Source organism: Brassica napus, unplaced genomic scaffold, assembly GCF_020379485.1.
Source record: "Brassica napus cultivar Da-Ae unplaced genomic scaffold, Da-Ae ScsIHWf_3088;HRSCAF=3902, whole genome shotgun sequence".
NCBI classification, from domain to species: domain Eukaryota; kingdom Viridiplantae; phylum Streptophyta; class Magnoliopsida; order Brassicales; family Brassicaceae; genus Brassica; species Brassica napus.
In genome coordinates this window covers 430,310-454,169 of record NW_026016323.1, presented here as the reverse complement: position 1 = coordinate 454,169, position 23,860 = coordinate 430,310, and the positions used below count along the sequence as shown (strand labels likewise).

Sequence of the window (23,860 nt, the reverse complement as noted above, 5' to 3'; positions counted from 1 at the left end):
AATAGGTAAAAAATTAAAGTTTCCAAAAATCGGAAGACTAAGGTATTTAAAAAGAAAGGAAATGAAAAATATTTGAGAAAACAATTTAGATTTGGCAATTGATTTATAAATTAAATAAAAAGCAATTTTAAATGTATATTAAATAAATAGTAAAAACTGAGCTGCTACTACTAGGAACTAGACACAAAATGTGGAGAATATATATGTGCTATATTGTAAACTACTCATGCGTGAATATAGATAGTATAAAAATTACCTGAAAAGGAAACGCAAATAGCATTCACCCAAAATGAGTAAGCATCTTAAATTATTGAAATAAAGGCCAGAGGGTCAGTCAATTCATAATAGATCTACTAGAATTTTAAGTAAATTTGCATAAAGTAGACACGATAACGACAACAGAGAGAATGTAAACCGCTAACCAGATAAGAGTAGAGAGTTCGCCCTAGTGTTTTCTCTCAGACACGAATTCCAAGGCGGCTGCCATCAACACAAAGCTTCAACTCCGATCTAGCATGGACGTTTGGTGCCTGACCCTCTCCGCTGTTCTTCTCTCCTGAGAAGCTATGCTTCTCACTCTCGGGACCCATGCTGGGTTTACCCGAAGATCTCCTACAACGTAGAAGACTGCGTTTCTTGTCCGGCTGTGTTCCTGAAAAATCTATGTCTCCGGTGAGAAACCTTTCTTCCAATATTGCTACCACTGGTTCAAGTCTGAAGGTGAAGGGTTCAACTTTGAATTCGCTTGTTTCGGAATCTCCAAATCTGTTTTCTCTGGAGCTTCCCGACCTTGCTCAACCACCAGAACCTCCTGACCCACCGGACGCTCCATCGGAGCCACAAGATGTTCCCTCTTCGACAACTCCGGCACATGTATCCCTCAACATGACATATCCCTCCTCGCCGCACATCTCTACAGATCTGTGCGGTACCGCGAGAACTTTCCCGAGCAGATCTCGGAGATCGTCACCACCCTTTAGCTTTATCTCTATTCTCCACCTGCTACCGACCTCTATCACAGCTATGTTCCTCCTACTTGAGAGTAAAGGACCAATCAGTTGCAGGCAAGCCTCCATCGACGAAGAATCTTCCGAGCTACAGCAATTCACTGGCGTTCTACTCTCCATTCCTCACAGGAGTAAAAATATGGGCTGGACCAAATGGTTTTCTCTAGTGGGCCTTGACACTTTCTCCAGCCCATCAAATTCTACAAGCTTTATCATTCCCGATAATCATGCCATTAAGGGTATTTTTCACTTGGTGTTATACCAAAAGGCTTCGACAACTTCCTCCTTAACCTGGGAGAGATCACATTCATCCTCCTTCCCATTATGGAAGAGATAACTTTTGTCTTTCTTCCTTTCCAGGAAAAGACTTTTTTCAGCGACTGCCTCCTTTGTGGCATCGCTTCTTGCTGCGGAAACTTTGGCGTTACGAAACGCCATGATCTCTGCTCTTCAATGTGGGATTAACGCTCTCTTGATCTTTTCAGACACTCTGATTCTCACTAAACTTGTGAATTCAAGAGGAAGACATTTAGAGATTGCTGTTCTTCTCAACCTTCTATCTGCTCTATTTACTGCTGTTGAATTTAAATTTATCCCTAGACTAGTTATTAATAGAGCTGACCTTGTGGCCAGACAAGCTCTCTGTTTAATGTACCAATCTTAAGTTAAGAAATGAATGTTGCTTTACAAAAAAAAAAAAAAAAAAACCGCTAACCAAGAGATTATATATATACAGTATATGTATATATATATTAAGAATTTTGAATAAATTATTTTTTTGACAAAGGGCTCAATTTCAAATAGAATTGCATAAAATAGGTAATGCGAAGGGTTGCATAGAAATAAACCACAATGAAAAAAAAACGGCCAATTGGAATGATACCATGACTGGTCTACAGGATAACACCTTCTCAGCTATGGACTACGTTTTGATCTGTCTAGCGTTCCAAGTGACAGTGTATCTAATCTAGAGGCAGAGAAATGCTCGCCGACATCGAACGAGTTGGATGAGAACATAGCAGATGTGTCGACATATTGACCGAACCAACCGTAACTGCATTCTTGCGTTCAAATATGGAGCCGCACACAAGTATGAGGGTCTCTTACGGCGTTGGTTCGCCATCTATGATTGAGTTTGGACAGTGGCCTTTGGTCCTTTTAATGACCTTTTACTCTTTGTTGCTATATATCTTATCTTTTATACATATGTAAATGACCATATTCTTTCATTCTTATAATCAATTTGATATTTTATCAAAAAATAAAACGTCCGATTAGTATCCGAACTAAGGTCATATTGTCTAATCGATACCTAAACTATTTGTCTGTGCGTCGATAGGATACCTAAACTAACAGAATATTTGAATTTAGTACCCATATTTAGAATAAAAAGATTTTAAATACCCACGACTGACAACATATCAGTAACATGTTGATGTGGACGAGTTCGTGGATGAGTCAGCTTATACTAACTTAAACGGATGTCGTTTTGAGTCAGAATATTAAGAGAATAAAACACACACTTACCACACTTCGAACCCGGGTTCAGCACACTGTCGTATACAAGCATTAACTACTTGTGCTATATATATATTGTGAAACAACCACTTGTGCTATTAAAAAATCAAAGTTCACTTAAAAAACCAAAATAAAATAAACAATCAGACTTTGCTCTTCTTCTATAAATCAATGTTCTCACTTGCCGACACCAACTTCCTTCTCTTTTCTTCAGATCGTGTTTTTTTCTCTTGAAATTGTGTTACTTCTCTTTCCCCATCAACTTTAGATTTATTAATTTCATTAAAACACTTCATTTTAGGGCAAAATTCTAAAATAAAATATTTATATATATATAGAAAAATTAAATATTTTGATTTATAAAATAAATTTTTATTTGAATACTAAAAATTTGATAAACATATTTTGCTTGATAAATAATTTAAAATATTATGTATAATAACAAATATAATTAAGAAAAATATTATATATAAATTGTGTATTGACAGCTGACAAAAAGAGTGTTTTGACAAAAATACAAATAATGCATTTTAAAAGGAATAATCGCTAATTTAAAAGGTAATATTATTTTCCTTTGTATACAGTTTCTATAGTAGGACAATTGGGTAAGATGTCTTATCAACTTATGAGAGATCCAGGTTTGCTCTATTCAAGCGTGTTTGCGTGTTTTTTCACTTTTTTTTTACCACTGGTTGAAATGATATCGTTTATTCCACGCTAGCATATCACTGATAAATATTACCAGTTACCTGAAACGATGTCAGTCGTGAGTATTTAAAAGCTTTTTATTGTAAGTGCAGGTACTAAATTCAAACCTTTTGTTAGTTAAATATCATATCGCATGTACAAATAGTTTAGGTATCGATTAGACAAGATCCTAGTTCATGTACTAATCGGCCGTTTTTTCCGCCATAATGGTACTTCTAATCAAAATCCATCATTGCTGAACTTGTTGGTCGTTTTGTTTTTTTTGTTCTAGCTAAAATTAAGGGCATCTACATCAGTGAATTCTATGGGGAGTTCACACAGTTTTCGAAAAAAAAATATTAAAATAAACAAAAGAAGTAAACTTGTCTCCTGCGAGATCATTGCACTGAATCCGGATCATCACTGTAGCGCGGGCTCATGCTACGTGGCGGTCTGCGATTGATCCGATTAATTAATTTTTTTTAAAAAAAAAAACAAAAATCAAACAGAAAAAAATAATAAAATAATACTTTATGAACCCCTTCCATAAAGTTCACTGATGCAGATGCCTTAAGTCGGTTTAAAGAAGAAAGCCATAGAGAAACTTAGATATATTTTAGGGGTTTTTGCAAAATTGACCTACAACTTAAAGTCAAACACAAAACTAACCTCCCTTTTTTTGAAAATTAGTTTTACCTTATTCACCCCACAAGTTCATATAATCTACGAAAATGCCATCAATTTTTTTTTTCTTTTCGAAAATGACATTTTTACTCTCTCACCCTCATCATCTTCAAGTAATTACAAGATTACCATTGTCATCAATACCACAACCACCATGAACAACCAATTTGAAGCTCTTAATGCTCCCAAAATTGATTTACCCTTCTTCTTTTTCCATTCTTGTGAACTAAACACAACATATCTCTCACTTTCTCTCCACAATGAACTAAAAAAACCCAAGATTTTGATTCTAAAATTTTTATGGTTCATAGAGTCATAGAAGCTAACGATTATGGGTGGGTGACTTTCGTTTGTGATTCTATGTGCTTGGAGAAGCCTTATGTATGCTAAGAAACTTATCTCACCAATTTAAGGTATGACATCGAGTTTTTTTCCAGATCTGTTCGTCAGACAACTTACTTGAGAAGTCGTCTGGCTGTAGACGACTTACCTGGAAGTCGTCTGGCTGTAGACGACTTACCTGGAAGTCGTCTGGTCAACGCAGAGGTTATTTTTGCAATTGACTTTGAAATCTGTAACCTGAGACGACTGAAAGTTAAGTCGTCTACTATTGTTTGGTTTCAATAAATATTCCAAAGAACCTAGACAACTTACATTTCAGTCGTCATAGGTTAGTTTTGCATTTGACTGGATAATTTCAGAAGTTTGACTTCCCCAGACGACTTACATTTCAGTCGTCTGGCAAAATTAAAATAATAATATTTTTTTTAAAGTAAACGACTTACAATTAAGTAGTCATAGGTTAGTTTTGCAATTGAAAAAAAAAACTTCAAGATTTAATTATACACAGACGACTTATAATTCAGTCGTCCACCAGACGACTTAATTGTAAGTCGTCCAGGATTTTTTTCCGAGATTCTGGTCAAACCTCGTAAATCCTGGACGACTTACATTTCAGTCGTCTCGTGGACGACTGAATTATAAGTCGTCTGTATATAATTAAATCTTGAAGTTTTTTTTTTCAATTGCAAAACTAACCTATGACGACTTAACTGTAAGTCGTCTACTTTTAAAAAAATATTATTATTTTAATTTTCACTAGACGACTGAAATGTAAGTCGTCCAAAAAGTCAAACTTCTGAAATAATCCAGTCAAATGCAAAACTAACCTCTGACGACTGAAATGTAAGTCGTCTAGCTTTTTTGGAGTTTTTTTTTAACCAAACAATAGTAGATGACTTAACTTTCAGTCGTCCGAAATAACAGATTTCAAAGTCAATTGCAAAAATAACCTCTGCGTTGACCAGACGACATATTGTTTAGTCGTCTGGACAACTTAGATTGAAGTCGTCCGTGTCTTCTCCACTAGTTTTTAAGTCTTCTACGTTAATTTTTGAATAACTTGTATTTTTAAGAGTGATAAGTAACTTCAAGATATGTAAAACTCATATTTACAAAATATGTTCTCTCCCTTAGTTTTACTAAATTTGACTAAGTTTTTCAATACAAACTTATAAAAAATATGATATGCTTTGACTAGTTACTATTGTTTGTTTCCATCTCTTACCAACATTCTTGTTTATTAAGATGAGAAAAAGACCATTGGAGTTTATTATTGCATATGAGAGATCCAAAGATAAGAAAAAGGCTACTGAAGTCTATTATTTCATTGATTTGTAAATGTGTAAACACATTGTTAGCACATTTAATACATCTTGAAAAACATTATTACTGATTTTACAAAAAATTCACAACTAAAAGAGTATACATGCAATTCACAAAACAGACCACAAACAAAACAATTATAGATCATTCATCTACAAAGACAAGCTTGGATTCCACTTGAGTAGACAAGACCAGACAACTTTTAAGAAGTCCAGACGACTTCTAAGAAGTCCAGACGACTTCCAGGAAGTTCAGACGACTTTGCCAGAAGACTTTTAGGAAGTTCAGACGGCTTCCAGACGACTTTACAGGAAGTCCAGACGACTTTTAGGAAGTCCAGACGACTTCCAGACGACTAACAAGTAAGTCGTCCCAGAAGTCTTCTAGATCTGAAAAACCTGCATATTAAATCCAGATCTGAAAAACCTGCATATTCAAAAACGTTAAAATGGCTTAAAAACAGAAAAAAATGAGTGGAAGATTAGATAAATCTACCTTTACAGAACACACAAAAATATATATCTAAAAATAATAGATCTACCTTTAAATTAGTGGAAGATGAGTACCATCTAATTAAAAACCTGCAAAAAAAAAATAGATTAGTAAGAAAGACATGAGACAAAATTGAAAAATTCATATAAAGTTTGGTGTTTTCAAGTCAAAGAGATTAGAGTGGGTTTGGAAAGTTTTAGTTTGGGAAAAAGTAAGAACTTTATACAACAAGAAGTTACCAAATGAAGAAAAAATCAGACATAAGAACTTACCAAAACGCTCAGAAAAATCCAGACGACTTCCTGGAAGTCCAGACGACTTCCTGGAAGTCCAGACGACTTCCTGGAAGTTCAGACGACTTCCTGGAAGTCCAGACGACTTTGTCAGAAGACTTCCAAGAAGTCTAGACGACTTCCAGACGACTTCCAGACGACTAACAGGTAAGTCGTCCCAGAAGTCTTCCAGATCTGAAAAACCTGCACATCAAATCCAGATCTGAAAAACCTGCATATCCAAAAACGTTCAAATGACTTAAAAATAGAGAAAATGAGTGGAAGATTAGATAAATCTACATTTATAGAACACACAAAAATACATATCTAAAATTAATAGATATACCTCTAAATTAGTGGAAGATGAGTACCATTTGATTAAAAACCTGCAAAAGAGATAGATTAGTAAGAAATACATGAGACAAAACTGAAAAATTCATATAAAGTTTGGTGTTTTCAAGTCAAAGAGATTAGAGAGAGGTTGGAGAGTTTTAGAATGATGAACATTACATTTTTGTTGCAGCCATTTGAGAAGAGGAGAGAGAATGTGTAAATTTTTCTTTATATAGGGAGACAAAAAATCCAATTAGATTAAATATTTTTGACTCAGACGACTTCCTGGACGACTTACATTTCAGTCGTCTGGTGAAGAAATTAAAACAGACGACTTACATGTAAGTTGTCCAGAAGAGTTTAATATTTTTAGCGGGAAATTAAATATTTTTAGCGGGAAACTAAAATAGAAGACTTTCCAGACGACTTACAAGTAAGTCATCTGGTTTAAATTATTTAAGCGGGAAAATAATTTTTTTGAAAAATTTTAGGCGGGAATATTTGGACGATTTACATGTAAGTCGTCTGTTTTAATTTCTTCACCAGACGACTGAAATGTAAGTCGTCCGAGTAAAATGATCCGGTTATTAGGTTAAAACGTACATTGGTAAAATATAAGGTTCAGTACGATGTGGACGACTGAAATATACGTCGTCCGGGTAAATTATTCAACAGACGACTGAAATATAAGTCGTCCACACCCTAAACATAACCCCTAAACTTAATTATCTAATTAAACACTTCATAAAACCAAATCAAACTTGAAAAATGTTTACTATACACAGAAATAAACACATATAGGTGAAAACTATTTTTTGAAAAAAAACATTTTAGTTTTCCAAAATCTAACCCTAACAATACATACAATACTACAACATATGTTTGCCAAACTCCTAAACCAAAGTATTTCATGATTCACTACTTCCACTCATCTATCTTCAAAACAAATCAATTTTATCATATCTTAATTTATATCAGTTAAAATTGTTTATAATTACTTGATTTTTATTTTTTACGCATCAAAATATTTTTTTACAAGATTTATAAATTATTTTTAAAATAAACTGGTACCAGACGACTTACACTTCAGTCGTCCAGACGACTTCCAACATCTCAGACGATTTACTGGGGCTATATTCGTAAAAATGACTTCTGTTTTTTTGTTTGGTCACAAGGGGCTGAGCTGTAATTTCACTAGGCTTTTAGGTTAGTTTTGCATTTGATTCAAGTTTAGGTATAGGTTTGGGATTAAAATCAAGTTGTGGGTTAGTTTTGGCAAAAACCCCTATATTTTAACTGATAAATCTTTATTAGTTAGTAATTCAGCTCAGTTTCCACGTTCGAATCAAAACAAAAATAGAAGATGGCCTACATGTTGAATTATTGCGATTTGACTGGTGCTTGGTTCAGATGCATTTATTGAGATGTCATCTTAGAGAGTGGTTGCAAAACCTTATCGTTAGGAGAGTATTTTTTTTTTTCCTTTTTGAAACACGAGTTTTTAACACGTAAAACCGGACTCGTCCATTAGGTCCATTATAGTGACAAAAATAAAGTTACATTTTGAATCTCCACACAAATGGCGTTCCGACAACAAGAAGCACTTTCTCTTACAAAAAAGACAGATCAAGATTTCATTTTCCGGTCCAAACTTCCCGATATCTCCATTCCAAACCACCTTCCTCTCACCGAGTACGTCTTCCAGAAGTTCTCCGGCGACGGAGACGGCGACTCCACCACCACATGCCTCATAGACAGTGCCACCGGACGTACCTTCACCTACGCCGACGTGCAGATCACTTTACAGCGGATCGCTGCCGGACTCCACAGGCTAGGGATCCGCCACGGTGACACCGTGATGCTCCTTCTCCCAAACTCGCCGGAGTTTGCTCTATCTTTCCTCGCCGTGGTTCACCTCGGAGCCGTATCGACCTCCGCTAATCCGCTATTTACCCAAACGGAGATTGCAAAACAGGCAAAAGCCTCCGCCGCGAAGATGATCATCACAAAATCATGTTACGTCCATAAACTAACAAACCTTAGACAGCTTGGTGTTGTCATAGTTTGTGTAGACGACAAAAATGACGTCGTTTCGTTAGCTGACGGTTGCGTGAGGTTCACGGACCTGACTCAAGCGGACGAGGCAGAGCTTCCTAAGCCTGAGATCTCGCCGGAGGATACGGTGTCGATTCCGTACTCCTCCGGGACCACGGGACTTCCAAAAGGTGTGATGATTAGTCACAAGGGATTAGTTACGAGCATTGCTCAGAAAGTAGACGGAGAAAACCCTAATCTCAACTTCACCAGAGATGACGTCATCATCTGTTTCCTCCCAATGTTTCACACTTTCACGCACAGCTCGTTGATGCTTTCGGCGATGAGGACCGGTGCCGCGTTCTTGATCTTGCCGAGGTTCGAGTTGAATCTGGTGATGAAGATGGTTCAAAAGTATAAGGTCACGGTGGTTCCGATGGCCCCACCGGTGGTTCTAGCGTTCGTTAAGTCTCCGGAGACAGAGAAGTACGATCTGAGCTCGGTGAGGATGATGCTTTCGGGCTCAGCTACGCTCAAGAAGGAGCTTGAAGACGCCGTGCGTCGTAAGCTTCCCAATGCAATATTTGGTCAGGTCAGTTTAGTGACGCTTACTTTCATAATTATTTTCTCATAAACTTTAAGTGCAAGTGACTCTACAAAATTGTTGAAATTCGAGAAATGTGAATATTGAGATTGACTATTGATTCTTGGATGACTAAAATTACTTGGAGACAGAGCTAATTGATTTGAATAGATTACATATGATACGAGTCATGAGGTAATCAAATGAAGTTTAATGTATATTTACAGCAATCTCGTGGTCTATATAATTAAAAAAAAATGGTTTAATGATTCACCATATCAAGCTTTAAGACTATTTACGCCATTGTGTAGATCATCATAAGGGCACCTTTTCGAACTATAGAAAAATTTATTTACTAATTTTTAGCACATTTATATATTACTTTTAAACCTGCTGAAGTGTGAAATCTGACTTAATCTAGTTAATGCTTCAGTTGGATTATTAGAATATTTTGTTTCAATTGATTATCTTTGTTATCATAATCTTGTCATCAAGCAATTGGATTTTACAGTAACGTACACTTCAGTAACTTCGCAATACTATTCGTGCCAACTTTTTTTTTTCCCGCCAAGATTTTGTTTTTATTAATCAAACGGGCCAAGTCCAGACGGCCGAAGCCCAAGTAGACAGTGCTAAACAAATGACACACATACATAATGGGCTACAGCATTAACAGCCGAAGCCCAAGAAAACTAAACGGCCCAAAGGCCCAAACATTTAAACCGGACAGCTTGCCCTAGGGGTGCGACAAGGAGGCTGGGAATTGAACACGTGTAAGAATCTGGGCCATCAGCATGACATGCGTCGTCTGCCTCGATTTGATCGAACCCGCTTCGCACAGCCGCCGGAACTTACCACTGACAACCTCGTTTCACCGGAGATCAGAGCCTGAAGAGCCTCCGACGAAACCCTATCCATTCTACTCCGCTCTGTCTTCTCGCCGGAGAGTTCCATCGATCTAACGAGATCTCCTCCGACTATGAACCACCACAAACCCTAGATAGGCGAGCCGAAAACCACTACAAGAACCAAACCGCACTTATCACACCTCAATCTAATCACCACAACCCAAAGGACTTCGGGCTTCAAGACGGCAGCGCGGAGCTTTGCAAGCCTCCACTCTCCGTGACCAAAAACCGGCGAAGACAGAGCTGAATGAGCCTCTCTTTCCCAGAAGTTAGAGCGGCGACGGTGGATCTGAGAAAGCCTCCACCTCCCGCAAAAAGACCGGCGACGATGGATCTAGGGTAGCCTCCATCTCCCGGAAAACACCACCTGAACATGCAAGCCACTCCATCTCCATCGGGAACCTCCAATCGCTCGCGTCGTTACTCCAGAAGCCGAGCCACCGTTAAGGATGGTTGCGGTACCAGAACTCCGACAAAGCGGTCGATGACGGAACTACGAAGAAGGAGCGGAGAGGGACAACTACAAAGAAATGGAAAGGGCTCCGGCGACGGCACGCACGCTCACGCGCCGGCCGTATGCCGGACCCAAACAAAGATCTGGTTTCTTCGTGCCAACGTTTATACATGCCTGAAGCAACCAAAATTTAAATAATTAAAAGCTCGTAAATTTAAGTTCAAAAAAAAACTAAAGCTTGTATATTAAATAAATAATATAAAGAAAATATATTCTTAAAATCTATTTTAGAAAATACATCCAAAACTATCACCGCCAACCACTCTAATTGTCATTAATATTTAATTACTTACATTTTTATTTTTTATTTTTGACTGAACTTACTTAAGAAATCAATGCTTTCATGGTAAATCCATGTGTGTTATTATTATCCTAACTAGGGATCGTTAACCCCGCGCAAGCGCGGGGTTTGTCTGGCTTTGTGTTTTCTATTTTGTTTCTAATTAATAATTTTGGGTTTTCTTTATCATTCTTGAATCTTAGTGTTTTGTATGTTAGTTTTATCTATTATATTTTTCTATTTATATCCTTCTTTTTAGTTGGTGTATTAAGCTTTTAAAAGTGTAGATTGTTTTACCAAATTATGACTTATCCCATTAAACTGAGTATGCTTTTATTTCTGCATTGTCACCTAAATGTCAATGTTTTCGGGCTGCACTTAAATTTGGTTATAATTGAACTTGTTGTAGTATAAGGTCTAAGATGGTGATGTATAGAGAACCTAAATATTTCGTAGCTATTGGATTGTATCTAGTCTTTCATGTTTGTAAGATTAAGATACAATAAACAAAAAGAATTAAGACACAAAAAGTAATAAAAAAAATAAAAAATTCAATGATCTTCATTTACTCGGAGGGACTTACTGTTAGATGATTGAACATCAGTGCATAATCAATCCACCGAGATTATTCCACCGTAAATAACGAAAACTCATTCCATACACTTTCACAAGATCTCCATGTATCTCACCTTACGAACTTCTCACCCAGAGATATTAGGCTATCTATTTAAGTTTCAATTAAAAAATGAGACAAATATAAGGCACCTTAACTGAAGTGTATAAGGGCATTAAGTTCAAACACGTTGTAAAAGCAATTAAGGTCGTATAGTTTCACCTTCAGCTATGTGGAGAAAATGTTTGTTAGCAGGATCATTCTCGTTGTAAACAAATTCAGAAGTTAACTTCATTCCCAGATAAAGCAGTAGCATGTCCGCTTTTTAACATGTTCCAGGTCAAAGCTAACACAAATCCAAGTTACATGTTTTATATTTTGGCTAATTAAAACTGTACACCCAAAAGAGTAAACAACCCTTACCTTGTGTTGTCAACAGGTTAGCTTCTTCCTAGGAGGAGAAGATAAAACCGACTTTAGCAACTTCACAACTGAGATCTTACGGCACAACCGAAGTCAAGAAGTCTTCGAAAGTAATTAGAGGACATGTATTTAAACAGAAAGTAATAAAAGCTGAAAGTAACAAATATCAAAATAATCAGAAAATGTTCAGTTAGCTACTGAGCTGTCACGATTGAACATTTGAGTTCTATAACTGAGCAGTGTTTAGCTGACTCTCACAGCTGTGAAATGGTTGCCTAATAGCGTTGATTATTACAATGCTGGTGAGTGATGACTCAATCTCACTCCCAAGTAATGCCTTTGGTGAGTGGTGACTCACAAATCTGAATTTATTTCTGCTTTAGATAAACACAAATTGTACGAAACTGATTTAACATACATGAAAATGTCATGATGTTTACCTAATCGTATGGCAGAAGTTATGATCATTTGTTTTACCGAATCATCTCTAGATTTTAGCTATATTCACCTAAAGAAAAAAAAAAAAAGAGAAAACAAAAATATAAGATGCTCAAAAAGAACATACCTGCTAAGAAATATAACTAACATTACATCCAATTAAATGGAGTGTATGAGCAAAAAGAACATACCTGCTCAAAAGCCAGAGTTGGTATGTTTTTCTTTGTTAGCTTAGTTATCTCCCTGTCCAAGACCACAAACAACGCACTATCGTTGCCAAGAGTTGGTGCCTCTCTCTTAGTCTAGTCGTCGAATAGTAACATGGAAAAGAAAATGTTTTAGAATGCTTTACCGTTCCAAATTTGTGTTTGAAAGAGCTTGGACATGGTCAAAATTGCAAAGCATGAATTTTTTGAAGGTTGATTCGTAGGAGGAGATGTCACGACTTCATCAACAGTTTTATGGGGATAACAAAAGGATGATGCGTAATCGTGCATCGGGCAACTTCAAACCGATCAAATTTAACGATCAATTCAGCACATAACTGACTTGCGCGAGCAGCTGGGATGAGCCGTGGATCACAAAATTCTGCATATGGAGACAGAAGAGTAAAATCAAACATTATTTAGGATTCATGAGACAGAGTTTGACTATATGATTTGTGAGTGAGTGAAAGGTGCGATACCTTTTCATCAAGGAAGATGAGGTTGATTCCCATAAATTCACCGTTTTTATTGACGTTACGGGAATCCCAGAAGCGGATGAGGCTAGAGACGATGAAATAAGAAGTCTGGCCAAGTTGGAAAGCCTCGCAGCAGAGGAAGACATTCTCCATGATTGGATGAAACCTGCTCTGGTTGAGAGAAGCTCTGGTAGGAAAATGAACAGTTTAATGTAATTAATCTGAAAATAAAAATTAGAAAGGGAATTGTATGAGGTTGTGAGGCGCTTTAATGGAGTAAACCTATATCTAAACTAAAGAAGAAGATTAGTCGTCTAAGATGCTTTTTCTAACAATGAGGTGCTAAGCAAAAGTGAAACTGGGCTGTAAAAATGCATTATGGACCACCGAACATTATCAAAGTGACCACAAAACCAAGGAAACAACGAAGCAATGAAGTTTCGAGAGTTAAACGAAGGGGAAAAAGGGAGAAGAAAATTTTAGAGACAAATGAGGACGCACCATAGAGTCATAGACGATCTCGATATATAGGAGGCTGGAGAATCCGTTACAGGAAGATGATTCTCGACGTCGGCAGAGATCGTGTGTAGGTTTATTATGTTCGAGTAATAAAAATGAACTCTGGAAGAGGAAGCGCCCTCAGCCTTAAAAGGTGGGTCCCACACGTTTGCCTACGTGGACACCTTAAGGAGCCTTGAAACTGTCCAATTATAATGTTGATTACCCACAGCGCTTTCATGGTATAGTTTCATGTTCTTATAATTTTATTATGCTTTTTATCTTTACATAAAATGATGCCCTTGAATTTTTTTTAAAAATTGATGCCATAAGCGAATGTTTCTATTTTTATTACTGAGGCACGGGGCTGACTAAAACCATGATATTTTGATTAGTTTGTCAAATATAAATTTACTAATACATTACTCAATTTAATGGGGATGCTAATATAGTGTTAAACTCAAATGCTGTCATTTATTAAATTTTGGTAATACCTAAAAATAAAACACATTCCAGAGTTTGCTAATTCATTGTTTCAAAATGATCCATATTTTAGAGTTTTATAAATTTTCCATTTGTTTCAAAATGATCCATATTTTAGAGTTTTCACACATATTAAAATATATATATATCTATATAATTTTAATTATAAATGTATTATTTTGTGTGATAATTTTTCAAATAGCTTTTAGCTAATCAAAATTCAGTTATAACAATTATTTAAAAAATAAATATATTTATCATTATTACTTGATAAAAAATGGTTTGAGATGTAAAAAATATTTTTTTTAAAAAATAATGATCATTTTGACGCTAGAAGAATATTTTTAACAATACATTTATATTCCTTTTTAAGCCTGCTGAAGTGTGGAACTGACTTAATCTAGTAATTGATGCTTCAAGTTGTATTACTGCATATCATGTTTCCATTAATAGTAGAACCATAATATTTTATTAAGCAACTAGTTTGTACAGTAACACTTCAGTAAATTAATAATACTAGAACCATATAATATTTTATTAAGTCTAAAAATATAAATTTACCAGAAAATTAATAAATTTATGGGGAAGTTATCATGGTGAAAGTTCGTTTATTGAATTTTGGTAATGACTAAAAAATAAAAATATATTTTCAGAGTTATGGAATGACGGAAGCAGGAACAGTAGCTAATTCGTTGGCATTTGCAAAGCACCCGTTTAAAACCAAGTCTGGTTCGTGTGGGACTGTGATCAGAAACGCTGAGATGAAAGTGGTCGATACCATTACCGGAGCCTCCTTACCACGCAACAAATCTGGCGAAATCTGTATTAGAGGCCATCAACTCATGAAAGGTTAGGCTCGTGTTGCGCCGTTTTGGTTTGTTTTTTAGGAGAAATTAGTTTGATGGGGAAAAATGATGTGATGTTATAAGGTTATTTGAATGATCCGGAGGCTACTGCTCGAACGATTGATAAATACGGATGGTTACACACAGGAGATATTGGTTTTGTAGATGATGACGACGAAATTTTCATTGTTGATCGTTTGAAAGAACTCATCAAATTCAAAGGATATCAAGTGGCTCCAGCTGAGCTTGAAGCATTGCTTATTTTTCATCCTTATATCGAAGATGCTGCTGTTGTCGCGTAAGTTTCAAAAACAAATATGACAACTTTCAACTCGAAATGACTCATTTCTATCGTTTGTAATAATATTTGATATTTCAGAATGAAGGATGAAGTAGCTGATGAGGTTCCGGTAGCGTTTGTGGTTAGATCGAAAGGATCTCAATTAACCGAAGATGATATCAAGAATTATGTCAACAAACAGGTACTACTATTATGAGATTTCACTTTAATTTGATCTTCAACATGGGCAAACACACAAGGATAAAAACTTAAGATGTATTAATCGACCATGCGATGATCAATATAGGTGGTTCACTACAAGAGAATCAAGATGGTGTTTTTCGTAAAAGCTATACCCAAATCAGCATCTGGAAAGCTTTTGAGAAAGGTTCTCCGAGCTAAATTGTAAACTGAGTATCTTAAACTTATATAGATAAAAGAGAGTTTCAAAATGTGTGTGTGATCTCGAACATTGAAGTCTTAAGGAAGTAAAGAGCAACTATTTATCATCTCATTTGGGTTTTGAGACATGCAATGATGTTTTTGTCCAAAAAAAGAGAAGACATGCAATGATGTAAAGACGAGGGTTTTCTACACGCATCTTTTTAAATTCAAGATGAACGTGGTTTTTTTTTTCTTTCGTTAAAATATAAGGTTCTTGTTCATTTACGAATTTTCCTTCTTGTTTGGAATTAAATAAATATTAATTTATCGAGCCGTGGTGGACTCGATTTGGACTGATCCGGATCAACCAGTGACTCCATGATCCAAAAGGTATTTGGTTCGCTGTCCTAATCAGATTTAAAAACATTTAGGTTTAGTTACTGTCATGTGACTGTGTTCTAGTTTGTTTATGCTTTCTATTTGTACAAATGTAGGGTTTAACTTTGTATGATTTAACTGGTGACCAATGAATGAAAATGAATAATGTATTTCTTGCTATTCCTTTTCTATTTTACCATTTATAAGACATGATTTTTTCTTTTCATTCATTTTCATTCTTTTTATTCTAGAGGAATATAAAATAAATTTGTTTTTCCCTAAAATTGATGAGGAATAATTTTTCTTTTCATTCTTATAATTTTATTTCTCTGCATTTTTTCCATACTCATTCTTAATGTCCCTCTAATGGTACCAGTTAGACCCGTATAATGTCCCATGTAGTCTGATATGTGTTTCAACAAGGATGTAAACACTAAAAATATACTATATATCTATATTAATATTATTTAAATTTAATTACATACCATACAAAATAGACAAAATAATTATTTAAATTGATTGAATATAAATAAAAGTGATTTCTTTAATTTATGTATTTGTGTCAATTTAATTATATGTGTAGCAGTTAATAGTTTTGCAATTATTCAATATATAATTATTAATATGTTTCATATTATTTAAAAACGCTAAGTATATAATAATACGCAAAAATAATTTGTATATAAAATGTTAATTCCGCACATGAAGCGGATCTTAAACTAGTGTTTGATAAAAAAGGTGGATTTAATAATAGTAAAAACCTGTTTAATTGTTGTCAAGAAAAGGACTTGTTTAATTTACTAATCAAACGTACCATTATAAATCTCAATTAAAAGAAACAAATGCAAAAGCAGATGTTTCATTTGAGTATTTCACAAAGAAGTTTTATTTTGAATCTGAACTCTGAATAGTTAATCTCCACGCAAATGGTGCTCCAACAACAACAACAAACACTTTCTCTCACAAAAAAAGACATCAAGAACTTCTCGTGATTTCATCTTCCGGTCCAAACTTCCTGATATCTCCATCCCACATGTCTCATAGACGGTGTCACCGGACGCATCTTTACCTATGCCGATGTACAAATCACTTTAAGGAGGATCGCTGCAGGACTCCACCGGCTCGGGATCCGCCACGGTGACGCTGTGATGCTCCTTTTCTTGACAAAAGGAAAAAGCCTCCGCCGCCAAGATGATCATCACGAAGCCATGGACAAACTGAAAAGCCTCCAAAACGTTTTGATCGTCTGCGTAGACGACGACGTTCCGTTAGCTAACGGTTGCGTGAGCTTCACGGAACTGACCCAAGCGGACGAAATAGAGCTTTCTAAACAGGAGATCTCGCCGAAAGACACGTTGTCGATGCCCTACTCTTCCGGGACCACGGGGCTTCCTGTAACGGCCCGGTTCCTGGCCCAAAAAGTTTTATAAAAAAATGGGCTTCTCTACGACCCGTTTGAAAAAAACCTAGGGTTCCTTCCTTCCATCCTATAAAAAGAACTGCAGCACCCTTCTTTTGACTCATCACAAATCTGAAGCGAAGCTCTGCAGAGAATTTGCAGAGGCCGAAAACCCTAGCCGTCGACCTCTCTTCCTCCTGCGCCGTCTCTCTCTTCTTCTTCTCTCTCCTCTCCCTCTCTTTCCTCGCTGGCGCCGTGTGGTGGTGGTGGTGACAAGATCTCAACCTTCTCTCATCCTTGTTTCCAGATCCAGATCCAGATCTAGGCTAAGGTGGAGTGTCTTGAATCCATCTTGTTCTCATCTACTGTATACTCCTTTATGTTGGAGTTAGGTTTGATTAGACCATGTTTGAAAGCTAGGTTGATAGAACATGATTATTGCTAGGATGATAGATGAATGGATCACAATGCATAAGAACCTCATACTGATAAATGGGACTTGATGAACTGAATGGAGTTGTTGTGGTGATGATTGATTGGTAATTGATGCTTATATGCTTGGATGTGTAGTCCCATGAGTGGTTCGTGATTAAAACTAGGATGCTAGAAGAAGTGAATGCTAAGATGATAGATGACTACAGATTGTTATTGATACTGTAAGTGAAACTTGAGTGTGATGTGTATTGTGTGTGACACCGATAACGGGTGGCGTCTAGTGAATGAGTTCAAGTACGAGTCTAAGTGAAAAGGAAAGTGAATGAGAATGAGAATGGATAAGTGAAAGTGAATAAGGATGTGAAAGGATAAGTGAATGTATAAGTGAATAACGTTAAGGTTAAGCATGGGTTGGGAAATCATATAGAGTCTAGAGAAAGTACGTGTGGTAGTAGTTCTACGCTAGGTATCCATAGGAGCTGTGGCGAATCCACAAGAATATGGAAGCACCCATAGAAGCTGTGGCGAATCCACAAGAATATGGGGTAGAAGCCTAGTGGGAGCAACCCACAGAGAAAAGAGAAAAGAAAGTACGTGTGGTAGTAGTTCTACGCTAGGTATCCATAGGAGCTGTGGCGAATCCACAAGAATATGGAAGCACCCATAGGAGCTGTGGCGAATCCACAAGAATATGGGGTAGAAGCCTAGCGGGAGCTACCCACAGAGAAAGAAAAGATGTGCCAACCGCGAGAGGCGGGATATAAAAACGTGCATTGTAGAATTCTTAGTTCATGATCAGGTATTGGGGTATTAAAGGTATCTTAAGATTGAGTCGGTCTGGTATGTCGAGTCGGTTAAGTCTATAGATTGACGTGTGTGGCAATGAGTGAGATCATTGCATTGATTGATCGCTAGTTTGTCAGAAATGTATAGAATTGAATGTTTGAAAATAAATGATGATGATATGAAATATTAAGATGCATTAACTGATTGTAGTGGCTAGTCAGCCCTAGTTCCCGCATAGAGTAGTATAGAGTGTCATGCAGGCAGGCTGGTCTAGAGTCACTTCACTGAGTAACTTGTTGCTCATTCCTCCATTTCCATTTCCCTGTGCGCAGGACTGTAAGTAGAAGTATATGGATGTGGGTGTGACGGTATTTCAAAGAAGATTGTACGTCCGTCGACTCTTGGGACCAGTAACAGGACACGTAGGGTTGTCTAAATGAGTAGACACGTGTCCATAATGCCCTTTCGATAACTCCGGTGGGACGCCGGGGGATCGGGCCGTTACAACTGGTATCAGAGCGGGTTAAGATCCCTTAGTTCTGTCCTAAGGGATCGGTATTTCTGACGTTTTCAAAAAAATAAAAATATAAACAAAAAAAAAAACTTGTTTTCACTAAAAGAAAAGTGTGTGTGAAAGTTTTGATTTTTCTAAAAGTTGTAAACGATTTCAAAACCACCCACTATATCTATACTTCTATTATGGTTCTGATCGGATGTCTACTTGAAGGATGTCTTCGACAATCAGTAACGACAGAGTGACAATTTCGGTATCGTGTACCTGCATGGTGGAACCCGATCTACACTCGGACTCAGTGCACCATAAAGGGAAAGGTGGTACCCCATCGGTGACGCCCATTCACGAAGTTTCATCGCCAGACACATGAGTTGGAGTGGTTAGAGGAAAGCCAGAGATGGAAACCCGACTAATGTAACTACCGAGAGCGTAAAGGTTGTGGCAGATATCATGGGTTTGGAGGAACATTAGAGGTGCAGTGAAACAAGTTGAGGTCATAAGTCAATGAAGGTATTTTCCGAGGAAGGACATATATCTAATGGAGGGCTAGTTCTAGGATATCCGCCAGAGTGACATGAATGTAAGGGAATACAATAAGGATGTAACTCCCCTGAGGAGATTTGTCGGGCACCCTCTAAGGGGGCGAGAACTGATTCACCGCTTCCTTAAAGAAATGAGAACCGATCTGAAGAATAGTTGTGACGTGCAAGATTACTGGGATCATGAGCTAATCTAGGAGGGTGCAGAGTTATAGTTTTGGTTGTAAGAAGATTATAGGCTAACCAAGCATCACATACTCAGAGCCCAAGGGGAACTTACAACATCGCCATTACCACATGGCAGTTTCGTTGTGACAAGAGTGAAAGTGCGAGAAGAACCACACTAGGATATAATGTATGGGAGCGTACTACCAGTACAACCAATAGGGCTATGATAGGAGGTTCGTTCATCAAGGAAAACATGGTCAGACCGAAGGACTCAGAGGACGAGGATATGTTTGGTGCGGAGTAGCTAAACACCAAGTCGGGGCTGATGGACTCAACTAGTAAGATATGCGGTTGAAGTGCTATCCTAACTACCGGTCCCGGCAAGGGAAACTTCAATTGGGGCTACCTAGGTTAGGACTGAGGGAGTATAGAGAATCATGACCATGGGAGTGTATGTGATAGTGTTAATATCTCTTGACGGTGTGAACCTGCATGGAGACTTGCTGGGGTTGGAGTTTAGAATGATATGAAGTGAAAGAATTTTGGGATACGTATTTAGAGGTGTACTAGTGTTCGGGGATGTTGCAGTGTGTTAGGGATAGCATCGGGGCTTAGCGAGAATCTATACGGAGGTCAGAGATTAATGAATAGGAAGAGATCTAGGAAAGCAGACCGGGACCAAGCACGTGGAGTTAATATATTGTATTGGCATGTACTCATAATCCTCGATAGGAGAGGAGAGTAGTCTTTAATGTAATAAGGATTAGGATATGGACATAAAGCTATCTTGATGTTGAAAGCTGAAAAGTTAAGTGGAAAGGAGAATGATTTGTATTTGGAAGTGAAAGCTCTAAGTATTGGATACCATTGCTGAAGTAGCCGGGTATACATACGCTTTTGAGCATTTTTAAGGATCCACGGAACTGAGATAGTGCATACACCATAGAGCGGAAGTACAGAACATCGTCTAGTCAAAGGAACCATTATCAGTTAGCACCATATAGTTCGTTGAGTTGTTGGAACCTACAACAAGTAGCTTTGGAGTTCACTAAGAGCGATTTGACATTACGGTATTGCCAGATTCTGATATTAAAGAAAAATATCCAGAAGACAACATTACGAATTGGTAATGGACATTACCAGTTGTAGAAGTGTGTCTTTGGATCAACTGATGCGCAACATGTTCCTGTGAAGTGGATGTACGATACCGCAAGCGTATTAAGATAAGCACACGGTAGTGATGATCGAAGACACAATATTCTATTTCACCAGAAGAGTGTGATGGTACTTGGGAGTAGCTTGTTAAGTTTCGTGAGATGAAGTGCTCGCTAAGTTAATCAACGGAGATTTGGTTGGGTACCACGCAATGGTGAATGAAGATCATGGGACAAGCTTATTGGTCGCAATGGGCATTATAGTGGGCATCAAACAGATTTATCAGAATTCAAAGAGAAACTGCCATGGGTAAAGATAAAGAGGATTTTAATGGAGCTTTGCAGTTGAGATCTTCTTTAGTTGAGAACAGTGGGGTGTGAGGCCGTATATGATTGATGCAAGAGTTGTATGTGTCAAAATGGAAATGGAATATGATAACAATATATTTTTGTTGTTGGGTCGCCAAGGACATGGCAATCAACCTATGTGGTGTACATGTGTGTTGAGCTTAGAGAGGAAGTTGGTTAATGGATCTGATATTAGTTGAATCCATGCAAGACATTAGCTACGACTCGAGCAAATGGATATCCCCTATGAGAATTGTATGAACAACCATGTTGAATCCCTTATGTTGGACCAAAGTGGGGGAGATCAGAATCTCGAGCCTGAGATGATCCAGGAAACCGCTTAGCAGATATAATTGTTGATGATGAGCTGTTTTATGAAAGGATAGAAGAGGTACATGACCATCAGAGAATTACGTCGACAAGAGTGGTGGTGATATGGAAATGCATATGAGATGAAAACAATCTAGGGATGAGAACGCTGTTGGAGAATCAATTTGGGATTTAAGAGGACGTTGGATCTCCGTGAGGAATATGGAACCTGGTCTGTTGCATGAACCATTAGATTTCAAAGGACGAGTTGTTTACCTATTTGGGTTCGGGATGTTAGAGTTGGAGTATCGACACACGGAATTCGGGGACGAATTCCATTCAAGTGGGGGAGAATTGTAACGGCCCGGTTCCTTGGCCAAAAAGTTTTATAAAGAAATAGGCTTCTCTACGGCCCGTTTGAAAAAAACCTAGGGTTCCTTCCTTCCATCCTATAAAAAGAGCTGCAATCCCTTTCTTTTGTCTCATCACAAATCTGAAGCGAAGCTCTGCAAAGAATTCCCGGAGGCCAAAAACCCTAGCCGTCGACCTCTCTTCCTCCTGCGCCATCTCTCTCTTCTTATTCTCTCTCCTCTCCCTCTCTCTCCTCGCCGGCGCCGTGTGGTGCTGGTGGTGACCAGATCTCAACCTTCTCTCATCCTTGTTTCCAGATCCAGATCTAGACTAAGGTGGAGTGTCTTGAATCCATCTTGTTCTGATCTACTGTATACTCCTTTATGTTGGAGTTAGGTTTGATTAGACCATGTTTGAAAGCTAGGTTGATAGAACATGATTATTGCTAAGATGATAGATGAATGGATCACGATGCATAAGAACCCTCATACTGATAAATGAGACTTGATGAACTGAATGAAGTTGTTGTGGTGATGATTGATTGGTAATTTATGCTTATATGCTTGGATGTGTAGTCCCATGAGTGGTTCGTGATTAAAACTAGGATGCTAGAAGAAGTGAATGCTAAGATGATAGATGACTACTGACTGTTATTGATACTATAAGTGAAACCTGAGTGTGATGTGTATTGTGTGTGACACCGATAACGGAATAACGGGTGGCGTCTAGTGAATGAGTTCAAGTACGAGTCTAAGTGAAAAGGAAAGTGAATGAGAATGAGAATGGATAAGTGAAAGTAAATAAGGATGTGAAAGGATAAGTGAATGTATAAGTGAATAACGTTAAGGTTAAGCATGGGTTGGGAAATTATATAGAGTCTAGAGGAAGTACGTGTGGTAGTAGTTCTACGCTAGGTATCCATAGGAGCTGTGGCGAATCCACAAGAATATGGAAGCACCCATAGGAGCTGTGGCGAATCCACAAGAATATGGGGTAGAAGCCTAGTGGGAGCAACCCAAAGAGAAAAGAGAAAAGAAAGTATGTGTGGTAGTAGTTCTACGCTAGGTATCCATAGGAGCTGTGGCGAATCCACAAGAATATGGAAGCACCCATAGGAGCTGTGGCGAATCCACAAGAATTAGGGGTAGAAGCCTAGCGGGAGCTACCCACAGAGAAAGAAAAGATGTGCCAACCGCGAGATGCGGGATATAAAAACGTGCATTGTAGAGTTCTTAGTTCATGGTTGAGTATTGGGGTGTTAAAGATGTCTTAAGATTGAGTCGGTCTGATATGTCGAGTCGGTTAAGTCTATAGATTGACGTGTGTGGCAATGAGTGAGATCATTGCATTGATTGATCGCTAATTTGTCAGAAATGTATATAATTGAATGTTTGAAAATAAATGATGATGATATGAAATGTTAAGATGCATTAACTGATTGTAGTGGCTAGTCAGCCCTAGTTCCCGCATAGAGTAGTATAGAGTGTCATGCGGGCAGGCTGGTCTAGAGTCACTTCACTGAGTAACTTGTTGCTCATTCCTCCATTTCCATTTCCCTGTGCACAGGACTGTAAGTAGAAGTATATGGATGTGTGTGTGACGGTATTTCAAAGAAAGTTATGTGTCCGTCGACTCTTGAGACCAGTAACGGGACACGTAAGGTTGTCTAAATGAGTAGACGCGTGTCCATGACGCCCTTTCGATAACTCTGGTGGGACGTCGGAAGATCAGGCCGTTACACTTCCGAAGGGTGCATGATGATCACTCACAAGGGATTAGTTACCAGATGCGCTTGACGCGTTGATGCTCTCGGCGATGAGGACCGGTGCGGCGATTTTGATCGTGCCGAGGTTCGA

General features: G+C 37.7%; 2 protein-coding genes and 1 long non-coding RNA gene across 10 annotated transcripts; 2 read left to right on the top strand and 1 right to left on the bottom strand.

Moving 5' to 3' along the window:
• The first annotated feature begins 360 nt into the window (after nucleotides 1-360).
• LOC106421893 lies at nucleotides 361-1,685 on the top strand. Its single transcript, XM_013862730.3, has 2 exons — nucleotides 361-1,246; nucleotides 1,368-1,685. The coding sequence occupies exons 1-2, from the start codon at nucleotides 589-591 to the stop codon at nucleotides 1,445-1,447; spliced, it is 738 nt and encodes a 245-aa protein (XP_013718184.2). The 5' UTR covers nucleotides 361-588; the 3' UTR covers nucleotides 1,448-1,685.
• A 6,420-nt stretch (nucleotides 1,686-8,105) lies between these two features.
• On the top strand, nucleotides 8,106-15,906 carry LOC125603081 (4-coumarate--CoA ligase 4-like). 3 transcript variants are annotated; one of them, XM_048774346.1, is made up of 5 exons: nucleotides 8,106-9,284; nucleotides 14,768-14,963; nucleotides 15,125-15,257; nucleotides 15,339-15,441; nucleotides 15,547-15,906. In XM_048774346.1, exons 1-5 carry the CDS (start codon nucleotides 8,238-8,240, stop codon nucleotides 15,646-15,648), a joined length of 1,581 nt encoding a protein of 526 aa, XP_048630303.1. In that variant the 5' UTR covers nucleotides 8,106-8,237; the 3' UTR covers nucleotides 15,649-15,906. The 3 variants fall into 3 exon arrangements, with proteins under 3 accessions (XP_048630303.1, XP_048630302.1, XP_048630301.1); XM_048774345.1 differs by having other exon boundaries at nucleotides 15,107-15,257; XM_048774344.1 differs by having other exon boundaries at nucleotides 8,107-9,284; nucleotides 15,044-15,257.
• On the bottom strand, nucleotides 11,409-13,790 carry LOC125603082. 6 transcript variants are annotated; one of them, XR_007335224.1, is made up of 8 exons: nucleotides 13,635-13,790; nucleotides 13,137-13,320; nucleotides 12,804-13,039; nucleotides 12,643-12,718; nucleotides 12,454-12,521; nucleotides 12,014-12,375; nucleotides 11,813-11,936; nucleotides 11,409-11,700 (listed from the first exon to the last, which is right to left on the bottom strand). It is a non-coding gene; the product is annotated as an uncharacterized LOC125603082 (long non-coding RNA). The 6 variants fall into 6 exon arrangements; XR_007335225.1 differs by having other exon boundaries at nucleotides 12,643-13,039; XR_007335222.1 differs by having other exon boundaries at nucleotides 12,014-12,521.
• Nucleotides 15,907-23,860: the final 7,954 nt, after the last annotated feature.